Here is a 24208-nt window from a genome sequence, read left to right as displayed (position 1 = left end):
TAATGCCTGTTTTAACTAAACGCACGAGCCCTTGATTGATCAAATGAAGAGTGATGCAACAAATTGGACCATACAAGTGAAACAAATTAAAAATTTGCATGGTAACTAGCCTACCTATAATAAGGCAGAGGTAATGATTTTTACAAACTAAATAAAATAACTTGAAAAACAAAGTGTTGCACAAAAAAGTTCAGAAGTGAGTAAGTAATTTTAGTAATCAGTTTAGTGAATGAATTCTAGGTTGAAATAATGTGAAATTATATGATCGCTATTCTGCTTCTGCTGAAACAGTTTAAAATCTATATAAAAGCTCAGTGCATTATATGTGTACACATATCATATATAGATTTCATTTATTCACTTCAAGTGCTTTCCTTCTGCCGTGGCAATTGTTTTAAAGCTGATCTGGTATTTTCTTTGTCCTAAACCTGATAACTCCTTGTAGTTCTACATCAGCCATTAGGTTATCTGGGGACAGTGGTGTTTGATTTTGACGAGCGTACATCATGTGGGGGGGCAGGAGCACAAGAGGACAGCAGTGGCTTCACTGCAGCATAATGACATAACTCAGATCAATAGGTTGATCTTCTGTAACACATAGCAGCGTGTTCCTTCAGAAGCTTGACTCGGCAGGTAACAGCTAATCTTCAGTTTTCCTTTCTAGATTTTCTGCTCTCTAGGTTGTAAGATGATGATAAAATAGATGGTGTACCTAAGTGTTGTGTCCTGTGTGCAATAACTGATTACAATTCCAATGATTTCAGTAAGTACATCCGATAAAGGTTTAAATTGTATATATTTCTTTGAGTTTGTTCAGAATACCTATCCAGTGTACAAAAGATATTGTGCAGGTGAGCAGTCTCTGGTTTCTGTTTTGTCACAGTTCATTGAATCTCAATTTCCTCTCCTAAAGGTAAATGTAACAATATTTGCTAAATATTGCATCCTGAAATGATTTATGTACCTAAGCTTTACCAACTGGAATTGACATATACAGCAGGTTTTTGTTTTTTTTTTCCTTGACTGAACAAATAGAAGCATGTATCACTTGCAAGATTTCTAGTCTGGTTGCCCAACGTTGAATAAGCCTTATTCTCTTATTTCTTGATCATATTTGTGGTGATCTTCATCTCATAGCACTTCAAACCACTGGGCAGTTTCAATCATATTTAGTAGGCATGAGTTTTATACTAGTTTTGTTAAATGGAGATAAGTGAGAACATAGAGGTCGTATTGACATCTGACAGAAAGATTGACATGATTAACACGTCCTGTTCTTACAAAAAGAGAATCCACCTAACAGCTTGGTTTTGTAACACAAATATGAAGCTAGTTTAGAACTATCTGTTTTACTATCATAAGGGTAATACTGCTAGATTTTAGGTGGTAAAGAAAACAACAAGCATGTGATATGCAGGGAATATGATGCTGATTGTCTATAGCTTGTTGTTCTACAGAATTTTCTCTTCCTAGAATCATAGAATACCTAGAATTGGAAGGGACTACAGAGATCATCAAGTTCAACTCCTCTTTAACTCAAAGTCAGCACACAGATTTGCACTAGGACTCTTGCACTGCAGTCATTTTTCAGTTTTCATCAGGAGTGTCTAGATTTTGGACTCTTTTTTGCTGCTCTCCAATACCCTTGCTGGAATCAAGAGATTTACCTGAAAGTTTTCATCAAAAAAATGATAATAATAATAATCTTATGTTTGTGACTGTGTGGGAAAACATCAGAAAATGTTCAGCAAATGTTTTCTTGAAACTGAAAAACGGACATTTTCACTTTTTCCTCATACTTTCTTTAAAGATAGGAGTTCTGAGGTTTGGATCCTGCTTTTGATATCAAGGTGGTTGCAATGTGCATGTGCTTAATGCACGAAACCATGCTACTCTTTGAAAGATAGTTTTCATCCAAGTACAATCTCAATTTTAGCTTACCAGTGCAGAAGACAGATATTCGGTGTTACACAAAATTCAGTTTTGTGGTGCAGTAATAATGGCTTTATTTTATAACTTTGCGGAATATAAAGAAAACGATGGGCGGGAGATTGGACCTTTTTTGATAATGATCAAACTGTTGGGAAATTAAACATAAATCATGTTGCTTAAAGGTTCTAGACATCAAGGCTGAAAAAACACTATCTGCTCTGAGAAATGTATTGTTTCAATTTTTTCTCTAACGGCTTTTGCCACATCAGCATTCTCCAGTGTGGAATAACGACTTTGCTCCATGCAACTTCTTGTGAAGGGTCATAAACATGTTTAAAAAATCCTTAATTTATTTCCTTTTATAAGACAGAGATTCATGTTTTCATTCATCTAAGTGTTTCGTGAAATCATTATTGTTGGAAAATAGGATCAACGTGTTTAGTTCATTAGGTGATAAATAACTAAAATAGTCAGCATAAACAAATCTGTGAACAGGTTATTGTTGTAGTGCAGTTTAGGTTTCAGTGATTCCATATCTTGCCATATAACCAGAACAGAACTCCGACTTTCAATGTTTCTTCTTTATGCCTCTTTCACTGGTACAGAAGTGCTACTGAATGGCTAATTTGCATTATTCTGTGCCCTGTAAAATGAATTTATTATGCGGCTTCTCTAAATAGGCTAACCAGTTGTAATCTCATTCCAGTGCTGTATGGGTTTCAGCAAAATGTGATTACAGTTTTCATAACGCTTAGAAATAAACAAAAAAATAACCTTGGGGCCCAACTCATCCTTTTGCTTGAGGAGTCCAATTTATTAAATGGGGTCATTAATCACGATGGGTAGGTATTTACTTGGTAAATAATTGAGTAATTTAACATGTTACTCCCTTTGAGCACAAGTAACACATTGTGGTCTCAGTTATTAATCATTAAAATATTTAATGAACTAGGATGATAGTTGTTGCCTGGCATAGAACAATCCAAACAATGTTCAGATGCGTCTCACAGATGAAAGAGGAGGCTCTGAGCCATGCAGGTACTGCCCTTCTTGACTTAGAAGTTGTCTTCTATCAGCAAATTTTGAGTCTGAGATAGTAAGCTCCACTGAGACAGAAAGTGAAGCTCCGTGCTGTGCAATGCCTGCCATTTGCAAGCAGAGCTGCTTCCCAGCAGAAAGGGCACAGGTTTAGCAATGCATGAGAGTTTGCACCTGTATTTGTATTTCATACAGATTAATCCTGACTGTTTGCAAAGGCTGCTTAACATTGTTGGAGCTAAATGGAAGCAGTATCTCCCCTGATGTCAATTTTTTCAGTTCTTTTAAGTGTTAGTTAATTTTAAAATGATTGTGATCCATCAATATGACAAGACTTTTAAAAGGAAAAGGAATGCTAGGAAGCATTAGGCAACTTACTTCGGGCCTAAGGAAATATGAATATCATTTACCAGGCCATGAAGAGTCCTCATCTAGAATTCTTTGTGTACTTTGCACACATGCAAACTTTAGCAGCCACGGTAGAAAGTTACCAATATGATAAAAGGACTGGATACTATAGGAGAAGATTTGAAGAATTTGATTTGTTTAATTTAACAAATTGAAGACTTAGAGAGAAAAAAAGTTAATTAAGTTATGAGTCAGGACTGGTACAAGAATATGAACAATTCTATTCTGGAATCTGGAAACCAAGAAATATCAGAATGAGAGTCTAGAACTGCGGAGCACAAGAAGAATTTAGTGCTCAGAATTCAGTGATATGGCCAAGAGACTGCCTGCCTGTGACGCGTGTGTTAGTCTGCTGGAGATTAGAGATGGTTCTATCCAGGCCTAAATAACGTTTTATGTGGGATTCCCAAGTCAAAGCTTGCTTTAGCTAAGCTAGAAATTCTGATGCATGGAAGATGTGGTAGGAAGGATTTTGCTGTAAGAGACTATCCAGAGCCCTATAATGATTTCTGATATCTGAGCCCATTGGCTGCATCCACAGCATGGAGATATGCTCCAATCCAGCAGCTTGAATCTCAGAAGCAGTTTAATAAAATAATTTTCTGCTCCTTAGATCAACAAGACAAGATTACTAGGTGATGCATGTTTGAGTGCTAGGCACTTCTACGTTAATTCATTCACCCCAGCACCACACTGTGGTGGTATACCATTTTTCTCCTCGTTCTGGTTCTACCTCAGCAATGTTGCATTTTGCAGTGTAGGTGATGCACCTTGATTGCATTGTTCAAATGGCAAGGCTAACTCAGGTAAATCAGAGCAGACATAACCTTTGTTTACATCATGGCATAACCTAAGGTCCCAGTAACAGGGAAGAGCTTCTTCATTATGCCTCATTATCTCATGAATGCTTTGTTTCACATTGGCTTAAGTCATGTTGATGGCTGTGGAAGCTGTTTGATGCCCCATACTATGGAACATGGTCCCAGCTGTTTATAGTACTGCAGTGTCTTGGCAACCTGACCAGATGAAGTGTAGGCTGTGATGATTTTGCACCCAGCTTCCTTTCTCCAGCTGAGCTTTCCTGCTTTCTCACAGCTCTCCAGTGTCTTGATTCAGTGAGCAGATGTGACTGGAAGGAAGCAGAAAAATGATTGATTTCCAGGCAGGTCAGAGACTGGGGAGAAATCAGCACAGCTAAACTTCAAATGGGGGTGACATGGAAATGCTCTCATACCTTCTAGTACACTTGTCATATCTTTCCTGGCCCTGAGCAGAATGGACTCCAGAGTACTTTGGGCTCTGTACAAATGGATGCTAAGGCTACATCTCAGCAAACTGAGTAGTTCCTCTTCCAGGGATCTTTAATTTGGGAAGGAAAGTATCTGTCTGTTCAGACAACAGTGCTGGCAAATTACTTCTTGAATAACTTAAATTAACAAGATTTCCAGTGTCATGGAAGATGCACACTTTTTATTGGATATGTGATAAAATGCTCGTAATAAACATATATTCACAAAGAAAGTGCTCATAAAAAGAAAGTTCCTGTTCTAGATAGTCTCACAAAAGAGTTCGTCATATTTTGTTTCCAGTTAATGGACGCCTACCACAGTCACACTGCTTAGTGACAGGAGAACTGAATTCATTTCAGCCAATAAAGCCATTCTAATTTGCATTTTCATAGCCCACCCTTCAGTACTTTGACTGTGACTTTCATTTTTAGGACAGAGCTATGCATTAAATGGATATGTAGGCCCTTTAAAAAGATATTTATCATCCTTGAAGAATCTTAGTGCCAAATCTTAATAGCATTTCTTACAAAAATGACTTGAATTCACTATCAGATGGAGAGGTACAACTGTGGAGATTGGGAATACTCTTTCTGAACTCCTTTAGTGATTAAAAAGAAGAGGTTAAAGCCTGAAACAATGAAAAGTTTCTCTCCAAAATGGAAGAAAAAAAAAAAATTAAAATATCACCAAAATATTGTGCCCTAGATATCAAACTATTGTCAAAAAGCAGTGTATTTTACTTAGTCACTTTTGGAGATAAAAAGTTAATCATACCTTCATAAAATGTTTAGCACCTTTGATAATTATACAGATAAGAGGATAAATTATTCAGGCTTTGAGTAATTTGGTTTTTTTTTCCATGCTAATTGAAATTAAAAAGTATACAGAAGACAAACAGAACTTCATGTTCAGTCTGTATGTGATTGGATGGAACGATTGCCTCAGGACCTGCTGACTGGCGTTTGCATAATGCGGAATGAGAACCTTACTTAAAGCAGTGCTCTCTTTATTCTGTTTAAGTCTCCCTCTGTTAATTTCCTTTAAATGGCTCCCTCATGTAAATCTTGAGTCAAATCCTGAAATCAATAAGTAGCTCTTACTGACTTCAGTAAGGGGGGTTTCATCATCTCTGCAAAGCACGGTGACTACGTGCGCCTTTCATTACTCGATTTTCTTTTCTGATGGCTTCCTCATCATTTATTTCTTTTTGAGTCTAGTATAGCAGCACCTGAAGATAGAAGGGTTTTGAGATTCGGAATTCTCAATTTGCATGATAAAAATATTATGTCATGTGCAATTTAATTCAGTGTTGGTGGTTCTCATTATTCCGATTACTGTTCCCTTTTGCTTCATGGCTTTAGGATGGCTGTATTTTTTATGAAAATATCAGGTTTTCATATGCAAAGAGCAAAATTCTAGTTCTTGTGCTTCCAAAGAAAAGCTCAGAAGCAAAAATTGAGTCAACTGAGTAAATGAGTCAAAATAATTCCACCATGCTGCCCTCTGCCAAATAAACACCTCCCAAAGCCATAAATATTTCTCGTTTCTCAGGAAGTGAGTCATGATTTTTGACCTTTTGGATTACACGTATTGTTAAAACTGGGTGTCATTTCTATTTTAAATCTTCTTTTATGGTGTTTGTTTTTTATTTATTTTGCATTTAACTTTACTCTCCTGAAGTGAAATATAGAATGTATCTTACAGAACACTGCACTATGAAATGGGGCTTGTTTGCATTTATTGTTTGAAAAACTCATGCCTGGGCAGATGGTTTTCACAGGTGTCCGCACCAGCCAAATGTCTATTTAAATAAAGCCTTACACAAGGATGAATTTAACACCATAAGAATATATGTGAGATGTAATTAGCATGCTCGTTCTTGCATTTTTGTAATAGAAAGTTTTGATCTCATACGAGTAGGACTAAGGGCATTTTGAGTGTTTAAAGTAGAAGGTGAGAAAATGCATTTCAAGAGTGAGGATGTGGCCGATCAAATCTGAATGGAGTTCCTTCATACACTGGAACTAGGAAAGTCATAAAGTATACAGAGAATTCTAAATTCTCCGTAGGGTCGCGGTAGGGTCCAACATTCTGTCACTATGGAAGAAAAGGAACTCCTGGTTTTCAGATGCAGCATTGCAACTTTAACACCAAGGGCTTTATTCATTTCCATGGTAGCGTGGTATAAAACTGCAGTGCTTTTCTGCTTTCCAACCCATATTCTATGGGAGCAGCTTTAGAGCAAATGTTGAGGTGGGTAAGGTCAGCAGCATATGCCTGCTGTTTTATTAACAACAAAAAAAGGTGTTTCTTAGGCTCAATATCTTATCAGATGCACAGTTCTAGACCAGTGGCTTTTGCAGGAGTTATCTGAACTAGTGACATTTCCTTATAGTGGCTGGTAATAAATTCAGAAAGACAAATTGTCAGGATATTAAAAATGAGTCTTCACTCTCTGCTTTTCTGAAAAGCATTAGGTTATGAAAAACTTCGATTCTGCCTGTTGTTGAATAGAGGAGCTTCAGGGCTGAGAATCACAACTGCTTGGTTTGCTTCCCAGGCTTCTAACCCCTCAGTATTACTGTGTGAATTGTCTGCTGCTCAGCTGTAATATAATTTCAAATATGATTTTTTTTTTTTAGCAGTGGGTTAAAGATCTTCCTGTACTAATTGCCCAGTTCATATTTAACTACATGTGTGATCAGTGTTTATGTACTCTGAATTCTACGTGTTTGACACTTTGCACATTGTTTTCAGTGTGTTTAGCTGAGGTCTTTCTTCAGATTGCTGTCAGCCCAGAAGCACTGCTATTGTATTCAAAATATATGAAATCTATGGGGCAATAAATTTAGAATGTGCTCTGCTTTGAACAGTATTTTCTTTGTCTTCAACACAAATTTGTTCTCGTCTCGTTTTTTTTCCAAGATATTTTTAAAGACTTTTTCTCCTTAAGTGAAGGAGCTCAAAAGAAATTATTTTAACGTGATAGGCATTCAGGTCAATGGGAGAATTTCTTCATGAGAAAAATAAATTAAACAAATGCTTGTGCTTCTAAAAGATAATTAAAAACTCTCAGTGTGGTGACAAATCTTGTCTGACATGTGGAGATGTAGAAAGTACTTGGAGTTGCACAAGTAGAATAAAATGTTCCATCTCACAGCAAGGCCAAGCCTCAGTCTTGTAATTATTTCAAAGGGAGTAAAGGTCATTTTCTATTTCCTACAACTGTATTATGTGAGGCTTCTGTACCAGGCTAATAGAAGTTAACTCATGACCTATTTAGATTGAGCAGATTTCAACTTATTTGGTCACAAATCAGATAAAATAGACATATTCCCTTCTCTAAGAGCACTGTCACAGATGATGTCCAAAGCAGCCTTTTACATTTATAGCCCTGTAAGACAAGATTTTCAACTTTGAGATGTCAGAAACTGGGAGATGGCAACATAATTTGCCTCTTTCCTGCTGTGTTAGTCCCATAGGAGAAGAGTTATGTTTGTAGTTAAATTTCAGCCTATTCTGCTTGGGCTATTTTTCTGCTGTGGACTTGTTAAATAATTTTGCTTGAATTATTGCTAGCATCTTGAGATCGGGAGAACTTTCCTTCTGCTGTGATTGCATTTTTGTGCATATTCATCCGGTAATACCATGAGTCAGAAAGACAGGTACTTTAAAAACGCACCTCTGTGCTGTGCAAATGTGTGCAGAAAATGCAAGCCTGACTTTCACAGCTCTGTGCATGTGACCACTGAAATGCACACCAGGCTATTTTTGATGGTCAGTAATCAGGTTTTGTGCACAATTTTATTGGCAGGCTGTGAGTATATGTCTGTTGATGTTTAACAGATGCTTTATACTGGAGGACCAAAGGGGACACTGTCCAACACTCAACCTCTGCAGAGTCTCCAATGAAATCAATATCTCACTCTCAATAATTGAATGAGGGATTAGCCACTGTACTTTTTTAGGCCTTTGTAAGAATGGAAGCAGTTACAAGGACGTACAGAAGTGAATAACAGTCAGGTGTATTGCACCATTCTTCATGTATTACTGCAGGTCTTTCTTTGTTAATCCCTTGAAGGGATAAATGTAGCTCAGGCCAGTGAGGAAGGGGAAAGGTGTCCATCTACTGCTTCTGAAAACCACCAGTTTGATTGTCACCATTTCTTAGTCTGCAGCACTTATAGCCAAGCTTTTACAGCAACTGCCAGTGAAGTGAAACAAATGATCCAGCACCTGAATTCAGTAAGAGCTAATGCAGACGAGGTTGGGTACCTTTGGGTGCCTCTGGTTTTTATTAATGGGGTGACATGAAATTTTGTGAGTGTGAGGTGTGTGAATGGGGACAGCAGCAAATGCATTGCTGTGATTTAGCAAGTAGATTACAAGTGGTGGAAAGCTTGGCAGGACATCTCTCTAGGATTAGGAACAGTTTACCAAATGTTAATGTAGCGAGAGAATCGAGGAATGTGTGAGATGCTGCTGTTGGGTCGGTATAAAGGACTGTACAGTTTGCTACCTAAGAGCTGGCTAAGGAGAAAACCTCCAACACTCACCTCTGTGGTCTGGTGGAAAAGCTGGCCTCATTTTACAGCAGAAGAGCTTTATTAGCAAACTTTTACGCTGTCGTGCTTGGCATGTCTTAACAGACCCATTTGTGCAAGGTCACTTTGGGTTTGACACTCGCATCTTCCAGGGCCACCACGTTTGCCTTGATGGTTTTCTCCTTGGTTAGTGTGGGTGTCTCTTCTCTGAGTGCTGTCTGAATGTCCAGCAGGCAGCAGATTGACCGTAACACCTTTGATGAGAGCAGAGTGCTGTGATCACCAAGTTAATGCTGCTTTCTGACAACCGCCTTCGGAGATTCTGAAGCAGAAAGCACTTTTGAAAATGCTGCTGTGTTAGTTGGAAAATAAAGATTTGGGTTTTCCCACTCTCTTGAACTTTCCTCCTTTTGCGTCTCTCTTTAACCTCTTAACTTAGCAGCTTTTTCCTGCCGCCTCTTCTTCAGACATTCTTACCTCCATGCTCTATTTAAAAGCTGCCAATAAAAACAGCGCTTCAAATTGTTGTCTGTACTCAGGGATAGAACATAAACCTTCAGCAAGTGCAGCTGGCATTGTACCTATTTCCAACAAATTTTACTTTTCTTTTAAGCTCCCTCCTTTGTGAAGGTGTTCCTGCGGTGACAAAGAACTCTGACCACACGCTAACAATGATACAAAGTGTATTTACCTTTAACCTTCAGATCTACCTCCACTATGATGATTTAATTTTGTCTTCCCTCGGTGTAAATAAGTTTTTGATTACAGAGAAAATGATTGAACTGTGGCTCAGAGGTGAAAAAGGAAAAAATCAGTAGTTCGCATTTGGTAGCAAAAAAGGTGTTTTGTTGGTGTTGGTTTTTCTTTTCTTTCCTTTTACTGGCGTTGTTTTAAAGGAAATTTCTGTGATGTGAAATATCACCCTTGAATAAATAATTTCTTCTGTAACTTGGCGAATGACTTTTAAAAACTAGGCTTATGGACACTAATTATCAGTTATTTCAATCAACTTAAAAGTCCTTAACTTAATCATATATTTAAACTGAATTGGATTCAACTGTTGGTAGAAGCAACCTAAAAGCATCCTATGACTTCACAAAGACCAATAATATCCTGTATCCATCATCTGGACCGACAACTTAGCCCTCACAGTTATTTCTATATTTTGTGATCTCCATGTCAACCCACACATACAGAAAAGCAAAATTTAACTTAAAATATGTTCAGCAGGATTTGAAAAACGAATTATGATGAGATGGATATTTTTTTTTAAGAACATGAAGCTTGATGTTTTGTTTAATGAGCACTGAGCCCAAATCCAGTATAATTCCCAGAAGCTTACAGAATGAGTGAGTGAGTGGATATTCAAAGTCAATTTCCTTTGTTTCCTCAGGTTCTGTTGCTTGCGTGTGCAGAAGATTTAGAATGCACCCCTGGATTCCAGCAAAAGGTTTTTTATATTGAACAGCCATTTGAATTCACAGAGGACCAGCCAATTCTGAACCGTATGTTATTTTCATATATTAGTCTTCTGCAGAAATCAGAATCGCTTATATGTTCGTATCACTCCTGCCATTTATCAGAAAGCTTTTTATTGTACATAGGAGTTGAATATTGCCACGATTCTGCCTGCGTTCCCTGCAGTAGTGCTACGTCTCTAGACGTTTCATGTATTAGAGATGGCAAAATACCATATATACATGTATTTAACAATATGTATATTGTCAAAACTCTAAATCATCCACTTCTGAAAAAGTAAATTTCCTCTGAAATATTTATAGTATTTCCCATAATATTGGAAATTGCTTGGGCTTGCCTATGAACACTTCACTGTTCATTCAGCTCTACAAATCAGGTTTAGAAGCTTCATTCAAAGCTACGGTAAGTCCAAGCCTCTACAAGAAGTTTAGAGGAGACTGAATCAAGCTTGTGATCATCAGAGACAGCAAACTGTAACATGCACTGTACACATAGAAATTCAGTAATATTTCCAAAGACCAGGTGTGACTTGATAAGATCCATGCTGGTGCTGTAGGCTCAGAGTATTAACTAAAGGAAAATTAATTCTCTTTCAGTCCTGGTGTTGGTTTATTCATATGTTTTAATAAGCAAGTTCATTTATTTCTGTGGCTTTGAGACTTCAGGAATACAAACTCAAAGTCCTTAGTACCTTGTTCAGTGGTCAGTGATCTTGAAAGAATTTTTAAAAAATAATTAAAAGAAAATAACTATTAAATGATGCAATTTTCTAACTTCCAAACGTGTTAGTGTTAGCACATGACATATTTTACTAATGCTTTCTTAGTTATGCTTGGTTGCTTGCTGTTAAACCATGAATACTTCTAGATATGCAGCATGGCTGCTAGCATGTAAATGCAGTATCTGGATCCCACGTGGCAGTGCATGGTCTGGTAAAACAATATGCAAAGCAGTGTCACTCAGTAAATGCATGCATTTCTCATCTCAGTTACTTTCAGATATTTTCACAACATACTGATATATGTGCACTGTTATGCTTGTTTGGAGGAAGGTATAATATATTTGCAAAGAGGCTTCAAAATAGCACTTCCAAAAATAATAATAATAAAAAAGAAAATAAAAACTAACAAACAATGCTATTCAGAGGTATGGGATTATTCACTTTAAAACACAGATTTCAAACTTCCAGTTTCTGTTGAGAATTTTGCTTCCTTTTAAATTCTGAATTTGATTCACAGGACAGTTTCCAGTCATTTATAAGCTCGCCTTGATTGGATTGAAGCATTCCTTTGCTATAAAAGTAGAGGTTTCTGGCATGCTTTTGATAAGCATGCAGCACTGAAGGCCTATGCAAAGAAGGACAATACTAATTAGTTTAAGTTGAATAAAAATAGCTTTTGTTATATTGTTTGGGTACTTCTGAACTTTGAGAGTGTAGCACATGGCCAGATCTGCTAATTTGTGCTTGTCTTGCCAAGCATGTGAAGGACAAGTTGGTTAAACCGGTGTTGACTGGTGAGCTCTGTGATGACCCAGTAAACTGCACTGGTGTGAAAATGGTCCATAAGACACCATCATTAATATGAAGAGGAAGGAGGAACAGGAAGAGATCTAGAAATGCCTGGAAACTATCTTGGGAATTAAATTATTTTAATAAGCAGACACTAAATTGGCCTAATACATAATGCTGAACAAAGGCAGACTGTCAATGCATGATTCTAGTTAATGCAATCACTTGTAAATAGTACGTCCTTCATGCAGCAGTATTAAACCTCTCCACAGTTTCTTCATTTTAGCTGTCAACAGAATTGATATTTTTAATTGTCTGTTTGAATACACTTTGCATGCTCTTGCATCTTTTTATACTCATTACCCAAGAGTGGTGTAATTTAGCAGTTGCATTGGAATGTGAGGCTTACCAGGGCTATGTAAATTAATAGACCGAATATGCAAAGCAGGTCTATAGCAGGGATTGCTTTTGTAGTCCTTGATAAGGCAAGGAGCTTCTTAATTCTTTTCTGAAGTGCTATAAAAGTCTTTCTCCTTTTTATTTTTCAATTTAAACCAGGACCTATTGTACATTCCATGGCTAGCATCATCCTAGCAATTAAATATTGGTTATGTGTCTTTCTTATGTATCCACTACTTACAAATATGATGGTGTTAATTATTTTATCCTCACTGGAAGAGAAACTCCAAGGCAGGGTACACAATTTTCTTATTCTCATTTGTACTGCTTCTTATCAAAACTTACATACGAGTTGACCATAACAAGTAGAGCAGCCTGCTTGTGATGCTTGCCCTCCTTCCTATTAATTTCACTGAGATCAGGTTGCAATTTGTTATCTTTTATCTCATTGTGCTAAGACTAAACTACTTTTTATTGATTAATCATTGTGTCCCATTTAACAGCAATCTCCAGCCTTATCCACTCTTCAATTTTCTTAATTTCATTTGTTGAATTTTCTATGGATTTTTTTTTCCTACATCAGACCTCCTTCTGTTATTATCCCTTGTGTCTTCTACGGCCACACACAACATGAGGCATTGCTCACCTGTTTGTGGTCTGCCCAGTTCATTCCCCGGAGCAATTTTCTTAAAACCAGGTGGTCCCTTGATATTCTTGGAGAGGATTTGTACAGGAGAGGATTTTCACTCTCTGGTAATACCATTGCATCTGTCTACATAGCTGCTGCTTTAGCAGGCAGTGACATCACCAGATTTTTCTTCTTTGTAGATCTGTAGTGTACACTTATGACCACCTTCTGTAATCACGTGGAGAAGATAGCAAAGATTCTTACTTTCTTGATAAGGCAGTAATTGACAGAATTTAACTGCAGGTTTTACCTATCAGAAACATCTGTGGTCATCACATTTTCTCATCAGCAAGCTTGTCTTTGGCAACACTGACAGGTCACTGGTAGCGACGGTGCTCCATCATGCCAGGTAGATAGAAAGTTTCTAATCAGACCCATCAAATGTGGAAATGTAATTGCATTGCATTAATCATGTTTATACTTAACATACATGAGTCTTGGCTTTTGGGGGTATTTTTAATTGACAATAAATCAAATAGTACACTTGAAAAATTGAGGCAATTAACATAAAGGCGTTAGGTGGTGTGCTGTGCATACTAAGCTGGGGAATACACTGTCAGTGATCTAAATGTCAAAACAAAGGAAGCTTTGACCCTTACTTGAAAAGCTTTAATTTGGATGTTAATTAATGGCTGACCTCTTTTGTCTCTTACATGATAGATTGCATGTTTCAGAGCTTGGACTGTTTCAAGATCAGGGCTTTGTCTGTTTGCATTTGGGTGCTTTTTTCATTCTGTAGATTTTAAAGAAGACTTTCCTACTCAACCATATTGAAACTTTTAGGTTTACTCATATGATGTGAAAGTTATTAGTCTGCTTATCATTAATACTTAAAGGTAATTCTGCTGTTAAGGAAGGTTGAAGCCTTCAAGATTTTCTTTGCTTCAGTAGAATAATGCTTGTGGAAAGATCAAAGTTACCGCATCAGGTGCGTACACAAATCATAGTGCTGATCACACTCACATCACAACATTTCCTGCTGGCTCTCAGACAGGTAGGTGAGGGCTGTGTGAGTTCTGTGATTTATCACATCCACTATTCCCACTGATTACCATGCCCTTTGACTTTACAGATGGCCTCTTTTTGCAGCTGGTTCATGCTACTGATATGACAGTGTTATTCTCTATTTACTCTTACCCATACAATTACCACATTTTTCATCTCTTCTGATTCACTTTTTTTCTGCAACTTGCATAGAGCCAATGTGGCAGACTTACCCAATATGCTGTAAAATGCCAAATTCTCCTTAATATTTTGGCTCTTCATGCTGAATATAGCAGGTTTTAGGTAATCACAGATAAAGGTATCAGATGTAGCCTGTAGATTCTGAGTTTAGGAGGGTAAAAGTAGCAGATTACTTCACTTGAGATTAAATTAATATTTTTTTTTTCTGGAGACTTTCCAGGAACAATAATGGTTTGCAGATCATTCTTTTTGAAATTATGTGTAGGCTTTGGTTGACTGAAGCATGCCAGCTGTTCTTCTAATAGTCCAAATCAGTGACCAACTGCTCATTATTAGCAGGATGGGTCTGTTGCTCAGTGCAGTGCAAAACCTGTATTAACAATGTCCCCAGGTGCTCTAATGGAAGACTTTTCACTTCATTTCCAGTCAGCATTTCCAAAACAAAAATCAGATTAACTAAACTATTCCTTCCTAATTGAAAAACAATGCAGGCCAAGAGGCCAAAACAATGCAGCCTTCCAACACCTATATTAACGTGTTGGAAGGCTGAAATCTTTATCTTTTAGGGTAATGTAGGCTTCTTGGTATAGGACAAACTCAACAAGCAGAGAGGCTGATGCAAACTGCTCATAAGTGACAAAATGTAACAGGGTGATCTTCCTGAGAATGTGGGTTAGGGGCAGGGTGTTGTCTGGTATTGCAGCCCCTTCCACGTCACTCCATCATGAGGAGGCTCTTTGGACTTGACAAACATAAGTAGCACACATCTCTGCATGCTGAGACCTTCCTGCCTCTCTGTTAGTGAGTAGCTTTGTATTGTCACAGATTGCTTTTCTGACAGCTTTTAATTTGAGGATCTTGGAAAAGCACCATTCAAAAGACAGCTAACCATTTCCATTGCACTTCAAAGTTCAGTGGGGACATTTAGCAAGAATTAATGGAAGTAAGTGAGGTTGAATCTTTCTTTAAACATAGAATCTTTTCTAAGTTAATGATATCTTCAAGCACGCAAGTATTCTTGAAAATAATTGCAGATGTAGTTCACAGTTAATTTTTGGCTTTTAGGATTTATCTCCGAATCACATCAAATTAGAACTTTTTAAATGGTTACACTCATGTTTCGACTCATAGTTTTCCTTTCCCTTTGCTTATTTAAAGCACTCTTACCTGAACAGAGCAGTCTGTCTGCACAAGTTGCCTACTGTCTGCTTTAATGGATGCATTTCCTTTGCACATAGCTTTCTTGTGGCATCTGATCTCTCTGTCTCTCTCTGAGAACAAGTAATGCTGGCAGTAAACTCATGACATCTTTCAGAAATGTTTTAGATCGAGTCCTTTTTTTCTAGCTGGAGACTAGTGTTTCTGATTTTTGTCTTCTGTCCCAGTTCAGCTCAAACATCTGAACTTTTTTCTCTAGAATAGAGAAGGTAGCTTTTTGTGGATTGATTCTGAAAACCCTGATCATTTTGGAATGTCTTCAGCACATTCGTGTGCCTTGTACTGACCGTGTCTCAGTGAGCATACAAGTGCAGCTATAGATAGTGAAGCAAGCTCATCCCGTGTTCTGTAATGCATATTAAATCAAATGTTTGTGTTATTTTTAACCCCTCTCAAAATATACCAAGGATGGAAAGTGGTGGAATTTGTTAAAAGAAGAAATTGGCTTAAGAAAGTCTGACCAAAAGGGATTAACTTCAACAAACAATCTTAAGAATCCTTTTTTAAAGTAGAAATAAAACCAGGAGAACAGGGAAATGACCTAAAAAATGATGCCTGTAGCAATCCGGGACGCTGCTGTCCATACTAGCTTGGATCATTTCCTCTCTGAAAGTTCTCTCTCTCAAGGCTGCAGAGAGAACTGAAGCAGAACTCAGGAGCTTTTAAAGAAAGCAGCACAAAGGAAGCAATACTGAAACAGCTCACAGGTACTGGATAGCAAAAGAAAAATCCTGCACTAAAGTTGAGGTGAGCATCCGTACATCTTTGGTACACTTACAAGCAAGTTCTGAAACTAAAGGCATGTTGGACTGAAACAATTGCTGCTGTAATTGATGCATGGGACCATTCTGTTACCATGAGTTCAGGTTTACTGAAGAGCAAATTGCAATTCATTCTTACATTTCATCAGCTGTGGCGTGGACCTTCCAGCAGCATCTGGGTTTTATGTACAGAAGTTGTCCTGTCTTGCAATTTTTGCCAAAATACTGCAGAGATTTTAAAAAACTGGATGCATTGTTTTTGTTTTTGTTACATTCTCTAACTAGAATCTATTCATTTTCTGCTTGCCATGCTGATGAGAAGCATTGCTTATAGGCAATGCTTCTCATGTTCAGGCACATGGATTTCATTTTACTTTTGTGTGGCGGTGAAGTAGAGGCAACAGAAAATGTGTGCTGGTTTGCTAGAAAAATTGCTTGGTTTACATGTAGGACTCCTGCAGGCTTTATTTAGCTGGAATTTTAATTACAGTGCCAGCTCTCAACTCCTACAATAAAACAGTAGGGAGACCACTATAATTTGACCTCGGTAAAACATTAACACCAACCTACGCAAAAATATAGCTTCAACTTTAAAGAATAAATACAGTGGGAGGCAGAAATCAAAGAACTGTAAAGAAAAAAAAACATTAGAATGCACTCATGTGGACAGCAATGCAGTGTTGGTTTGTCTGCTTCCTTGCACTCTACTTCTGATCTTCATTAGAAAATGCTGCATAGTTGGCCAAAAAGTGTATTTGTAATTTCTCCATACCTTGGGATGGCAGTCCTGCAGCCAGGCTCAGAATGAAGCATGTTTTATGTATCATACAAGGGGTAACTCAGTACTGGCCTCCACAAAAGAAAGTCCAAGTGTATACAGCACCATAAATAGTCATTAATATGCATGTATTTCAGGTTAATTCAGGATGAAATAGCCTATGAGTTGTGGTGTGGCAGCTCACCATATTTTATAGCTTTGGCATGCTCAAGAATGTTTTCTAAGTCTCCCATTGTCTTTAATAGTATTCAAAGCATTGCTCAATTTCTTTTGCTGAAATTGAATTGAAACTGTAAATATAAGAATACTTGAAATTAGTGGGTTTTTTTAATTTTTTTTTCCATTATAAACAACTGAAGATGCTTCAGTGCCAAGATTAGAAGTTGCTTTTATGTGACCTAAAATATTATTTGCTTTCCCTGCCTTTGGCACCTTTACTTTTGCTGTCTGCTTGACAGTCTGCTTCTTCTTTATGGAGAATCAAGTTAATTGTTTTGTAGTGAGAAGAAAAGAGCAAATAACTATTTTACAATATTTTGCTAAAGAAAAGAAAGCAGTAGTCTGGGAGCTACAGTGTGTTACACAACAGCTTACTACTTCTAATTCTTGAAAATAAGTTTTGTTTCATGGGAAATTCTCTACTATTATCATTAACAATGGAGCCAGCGTGTTCTCTCCTGTGATTAATAAGAAAATGCAGTGCTCCAAATGTTCTGTAAGCTTTGTGTTTCTTTTGAGAAGTATATGAAATCCTATGCAGGTAGGCAGAGGCTTTATGGTAGGATAGAATAACAGCTTCTGTCAGTTGTAAATCAAAATAAGAAACTTTATTAAAAATGAGATTATTACTTCTGACATATTTATTCCTTGAGACGTTCTGTCCTTAATAGCTTCTCCAATACAGTTAGAAGAACTGAAATATAGAAGCTTTAACGCTTGCATAATAAATCTATTAATCTTAATGCTTCTGGAAATATTAGTCATTGACTACTTACTACTGTTTTTATACGTCAGCATCATTTCCCAGAATTGTATAATACTAACTACAGTTAGCACTGATAATTAATTGAAATGAAATTACTTGTAATTGAACAAGTGCTGGACACACTTGACTTAACTCTTACTGGTGCCATAGCTATGCTTTAGATCCTCAATAGCAAGGTATTTCAGCAAACTCCCCATGTGCTCCAGAGAGATTTATTTTGGTGTAATGATACACCTAAATTCCCTTAAGTTCAGCAGAAGATTTTGCTTACAAAAAGGTTTGTCCTTCCAGAACTGTAAGGTGACCGTTACCTGGGCAGCCATGCAAAAGTGAAGGTGTACATGTTTCCTAGTGTGTGTTTTCTGTGCTGAAGCAAATGACTTGGAGCAATTATGATGAAAACCATATCTACAAGAAATCCAGTTTCCACAGAAGGGTACTGTTCTTGCTGAAGCTTGGTTTTCATGCATGAAAGTGGTAAGGCTTGTATTCTTTCCATCTATGAGTGGTACTGAATTTCGGTAACTGAGCAAAGTACTCATCTAGGATTTCCTGAGGAGCAGAGCTTTTATTAGGATTGATATGTGCCACAGAACCAGGAGAATGAAAGCTCCTAGCATATATGCCCTGCTTTACCTTTCTGTTGAGACTGTTATACTTTAAATGGATTAATTGTGTGTGGATTAAACGAAAGATTGACTCCATAGCATGATAGCTTGCCACATGAGGGGAGGCTGCTGTTTCAGTCCTTGCTTACCTGAGTGCTTATGTTTTTTTAATGCTTTTTAGAAAGAAAATATTAAAACCATGAGAAGCGTTAGTGATTTTAAAATTAGTATTTTTATAGATATTTTAATAAGCATTTAGGAGACTGGAACCTGCTTGTGTGCAGGAGAATATTCATGTGTAATGATTTCAAACAGTGGAAATATTTAAACATCAGTTTCAGCAAGGAAAGAAAAATCACCTTTGGATTTTCTCAGATTTTCCAGCCACATACTAGAGTATCATTGCTGTGATTTTGGATTTTTTTTTTCCTACAATGATTAACTAGATAGAACTGAGATGATTTGAATAAAATGGACTGATGTAGATTGCTAGTTCGGAGAGTCTTGTGAAAGCATGCTCCAGTATCTTGGATAAGGGGAGCAGCTGAATTGAGCCTATCCAGATCCTGGTGAACAGTGGAGCTACTGGGTACATGGAGAATATCAGCAACTCTCACCTTGTAATTTCATAGTTCCAGAACTCTTCTTCCTTATTTTTCCTTTCTTTTTCCTTTCTTGTTTCCTTTTCTTCTTCCTTTTTTCTTCCTTTTTCTTTTTGGCAAGAAAAATGATTTTTCTTTTGAGATCAGTTCTGGTGGAACACTCCCTCAATACCTCCTGCTTGGCAGCTGAATCAAAAATAAATTATTTGCATGGCTCTGATGGTGTCAGTAAATTGATTTCCACAGACAACAAGACTGCATTTCCTCACTGGAATGCCCTACAGTGATCATTATTAGTGACAAATGACAATAGGAATTTTGCGGAGAAATTAACAACTGGTTTTGCTGTGAAATGAGAAAAGCAACAAGGATGCCCTTGAAAGATTCTGAGCATCCCTTCCATTGTGCATCATCTGCTGTTTGTTCATTAATAGATTATAGGAAAGTCACCTGGCATATTGTGTTAAAAGCAGTTTTACTCAGAGAAGCAGAGGATCTGTAGGCCTACCATCTTGCAAGACAGCAAGACAAGTGAATGGTTGGTATTTCACATGGCGACTTCCACGCAAAGCGATAATGGTCAATTTCCATGATATCAGGGAGTTTTGTGTGTGCTTCCTCAGCTGTACTTCAGAGACTTCATATGAGACAAGAATGGAAATATCTTCCCTAGAAACTTACTATAAACAGTTATCCAGCATAATGTCGTATAACTAAAGTTTGTCTGGTGATACCATGCTGTTGAGATATTGATTAGTTGATGCATATTTATCAAAGGGTTATTTTGGCTTCCAATAATGACATGCCATTCTGGTAGGTCACCAGATGTGGTTGTGAGCTCCTTTTCCCTGACTAGTGTGTTGTGTAGTGAGATAGATGTAATAAGCTAAGGTGGCCCACAAAGTTGTGGGTGCTATTTAATATGTCACAAAACATTTTCTTTTATCAAGTATATCAGTTCACTTGGGATTTTTTTGTAGTTTCTCATATTTTTTGTATTAAACAAATCATTTTCTAATCGTAGTAGTAGGACAAAGAAGTAATCCGTAAAGAAAACTTCCTGAATCTCAGAAACACGTTTGTTTCTAATTAATTAAACTGAATTTAGAGTTCCTTTCATACCAAGCTGAAACTAGAAATGACATTTGCCAGATCTTCTACAGTCAAAATTGAACTCTGCTTAATTCTAATGTTTGGTAATGAATGCAAATACACTGTTCTGTGTTCTTCTCTTCCAAATTTGTGTTAAAAGAAATCTAATTAGAAAAATTACAGGATCTGAAAAATATATATATATTTTCCAAAGACAGAAATATTTTTGGCTGTATTTTGATCTGAAGCATTCAATGGTTTAGTAGAAAGCTCCTATGGTATACTCATGAAATCTTGCAGGAATTACAAAAAGTGCTGAGCGCTGGTTTCAGTGCCATTTGTAGCTGACTGCATGCAGTTTTGTTTTACTCTGTGGAAAGTAGAATCAATTTCAGATTAACTTTGACAGAGAAGTGTTAAGGTGTGAGTTAGCACTTAGATATTTCTGCAAACCTCATGGGAAGATCAAGAGTTGCAGTGGATATTATCAGTAACAGTGCAAGTCTGTAAGCAAAACTGTCAGACTAGGTAAAGAAATACTTCTTTGCTTTGCATTGGAAAGCATCATGAAAAATTAAATTTCAAAGGAAAATTTATCTTGAGGAGCTTTAAGACCTTCTTCCCCTGACCCCTCTGTCAAATAGTGCTGTTAGTGCTCATACTGCATTAGAGATTCCATCTTGAAATCTGGAACAGTCTTTTTTTTTAATCTGAAACAGCGTTCATGTGTTTGGTGCAAGTCAGTAGGCACGTCTGAAGCAATGAGGGGTTTCTTTCTTATTATCCAAAATCTTTGAGCGATATTAATAATGCTTTATAATAATCTTTCCACTATATTGAATTATGTATTGATTCTCCTTTTTACAGTAGCTTCACTGCAGAAATCCAGAAGGAAAATAGGCTTGTAGATGCCATCCTGAAACTCTTTACAATTTTGAATATACCATTACATATAATTCTGTGAGGACCTAATCACACATCGTTTCATTTCAATGAAACAACTGTCACTGACTTTACTGAGAGCTGGCTGAGACTCAGATTGAGCTATTGCCTTGTTATTGAAAGTGTAATAAGCATTTTGATTCAATTTTCAGTCTCTTTTGTGGTTTTATTTTAGCCCTGCTATGCTTACAGTCCTGCAGCAATACATGAGGAACTTGAATTCTCTGACTACAGCTTTTAGGGAGACAGTAATTTGAAACTACAAAATATTTTTAATTGAAAACTATGTTGACTTTCCTTATGAAAAGATAAAACGCTTAAGAGAAAAAAAAAAAAAAGCACAAAACCAGCAAAAAAACAAAACAAAACACAACATGCTGAGTATGTCATTCATCTTTGTCACTGTCAGACTTAATCTGAGGCACTGCTTTTGGATGAATGTGGAGTTACTGCAGGTGCTGTGCATTGCAGAGGAGGAATCTGCAAGGTGGGTTTGTGGCCATGCTGCATGGGCTTCTTTGGCTGAAGTTCCAGAGGTTAACAGCTCTGCTGCAAGCAGAGGTCTCCGATCATTGATTTTTAGTGGCTGCTGTTACAGAAAGTAAGAGTGACATTTAAGAGAGACAAAGCACCTTATTAAAGTTAATGTCTTTGATTTGTTTCAAATCATCTGTAATCCGTGTGGACCTGTCATAATTTATACCTTGCTTGGTCATGGCAGTAAGTTTAAAACTGTCATGTAATCTGCACTGATCCTTGTGCACAAGAGAAATTACCCGTGAAGTTGGTGTTGTGGTATTTATTCCTTGTTGCTTAGAAGGTTACCCTCAGCTTAATTGGTGTGTCTTGTTATTTATATTGCTAGGAAAAAATAAGGATTAAATAACAGGAGAGAGAGATAAGAGGTTTTGCTTCATAAGATAAATACAAGTCAATTTCTGTTTGTTTCACATGATAAATGTGGCCAGGTTTTCCAGTCCTTCCCCCGCTCTCAACGTCTTGAGCCTCCTGAGGATAATCTTAATAGGATAAAGTGGCTTTTGAAAGGCAATTAGTAAGGTTCCTATGAACTGGTCCATGCACATGCCGTGCTCAACACCCTTCTGATTAATGCTCATCTTAATTCCATTTCTTGGGATTTATTTACTCATTTCACATTTAATGTATTTAATTCCTTTAATGGTGTTCTGTGATTTGAAAACACATTGCTGCATTCTGCTTCACATAGAGCTGAACTTCTGCCTGGTTCTCACCTCTTCTGGCCTGGAGCATATGAAAAAATGTTGGTATAGTTACATAGCACCCTGGAAACAGAGCATCTGAAGACAATTTGGGATGCCTAGTAATCAAAATGGTCAGCTCAGTAGTTAATATTCAGTGTCACAAGAGCATGATGCAGCCATGTGTCGGCTGTGTCACAAGGCAATGGTAGCTTACATGACAGTGCAGTGTCTAATGCAATAATTACCATTGTAATGATGCTTGTGAACATTTAGTTCAGTGAGGAGGACAGTGTGGTTTTCAGGACCAAAGTTAGCACGTTTTATCAGCTTGCTTGATTTGATTCTGGAGGACATGTGTTCTCTGGGAGGCATGCTACTGCCACTGTTGCTTAAAGCTTACTGGAAAGTTCTTCTTTATTAATGTATGCTCTGTGTTTTGTATCTATGAAAATGAAACATAATTCCGTTTTTCCAGAGAAAGAAATTTCAGCATTTGTTGCTCCTTAACTGGTTCCCATTTGTGGCTTCATTTTGAGATTCAGGAGCAGCCAGGATCCCGTTCAGTCTCTTCCAACAGATACTATTACGATATATTTAATTAATAGTTCTCCTTTAGTGCTGTAGTTTCTCAGCTCAGGAAGACTATACCTCCGGGAGCCTTTTGAACTCATTTCATGTGCTGAAACACCTTCAGTGAGCTGCACTTCTTTTATGTTTATTTCAGTCTTTGGAAATGAGCGCAGCAATGAAGTGCAGGTCCCTGCCACCCATCCACCTCCCCCAGCACAGGGGCTTCAGGCAGAGCCCACCTACAGCCCAGGAACCAGCAAACAAACAGAGCTGAGCAGAAGGCTTCGGCAAATAGTGCTTCCCTCTTTTAAAATCAAATGAGCTGCAGAACCTGCCTTAAAACAGCCTCTCTGAGGGGAATGGAGAAGGGAGGTCCATTACTGAAATTGCATCCTATTTACACCACAGATAGAAGCATTCTGTAACTGGTAAATACTCCTAGCTGCTAGAAGTAATATGACCTCTGGGGCAGGGAATATTCTCCTACATCTGTTTTCAGTTACTGAGAATCTTGGTAGATCACTGCTGGAGATTAATGGAGATTAGTACATTTTCCAGCCTTTATAGCATTTTATAAAATGTTTTAAATATTAAAATAATTCAATGCATTCTTGAAGGCTGCTGCTACAGAGGCAGAGAGCTGATGCTGAAGGTACTCTTGGGCTCAGACAGTGACTGTGAGCTGATGGTGCTAAAACTGGCCTGAACAGTCATGGGTCAGAGCTGAGCTGCCTGGAGTTGTCACCACCTGCTATCCTATTCCTTTATGGGCTCTCTCAAATCTTTGCGATGCTTTCCACCTGGACTTGCTTGTACTTAGCTGGTTTCTCTGTGTACTGATCTTTGGCTGTCAGCTAATTCACGGGTGGCGTTCAGGCAGCACAGTGTGTGCGCTGTGCGAGTGGGAGCCAACGATTCACAGCGCCTTGTCTGTGCTGCTCCTTAATGCTCTACAGC

At 37.6% G+C, this 24208-nt stretch overlaps 1 protein-coding gene across 4 annotated transcripts in view; it reads left to right on the top strand.

The window, feature by feature from the left end:
• Positions 1-24208, top strand: part of CDH13 (cadherin 13) — a 427664-nt gene that overhangs the window by 77424 nt on the left and 326032 nt on the right. For all 4 annotated transcript variants that reach the window (XM_048958117.1, XM_048958119.1, XM_048958116.1 and 1 more), the window contains exon 2: positions 10605-10716. In XM_048958117.1, the coding sequence (XP_048814074.1) occupies positions 10605-10716 (112 nt within the window). The remainder of the gene's footprint in view (positions 1-10604; positions 10717-24208) is intronic.

Source organism: Lagopus muta, chromosome 12 (genome assembly GCF_023343835.1).
Source record: "Lagopus muta isolate bLagMut1 chromosome 12, bLagMut1 primary, whole genome shotgun sequence".
Lineage (NCBI taxonomy): Eukaryota > Metazoa > Chordata > Aves > Galliformes > Phasianidae > Lagopus > Lagopus muta.
The sequence above is the reverse complement of the archived record's forward strand: the minus strand, read 5'-3'. Positions and strand labels throughout refer to the sequence as shown.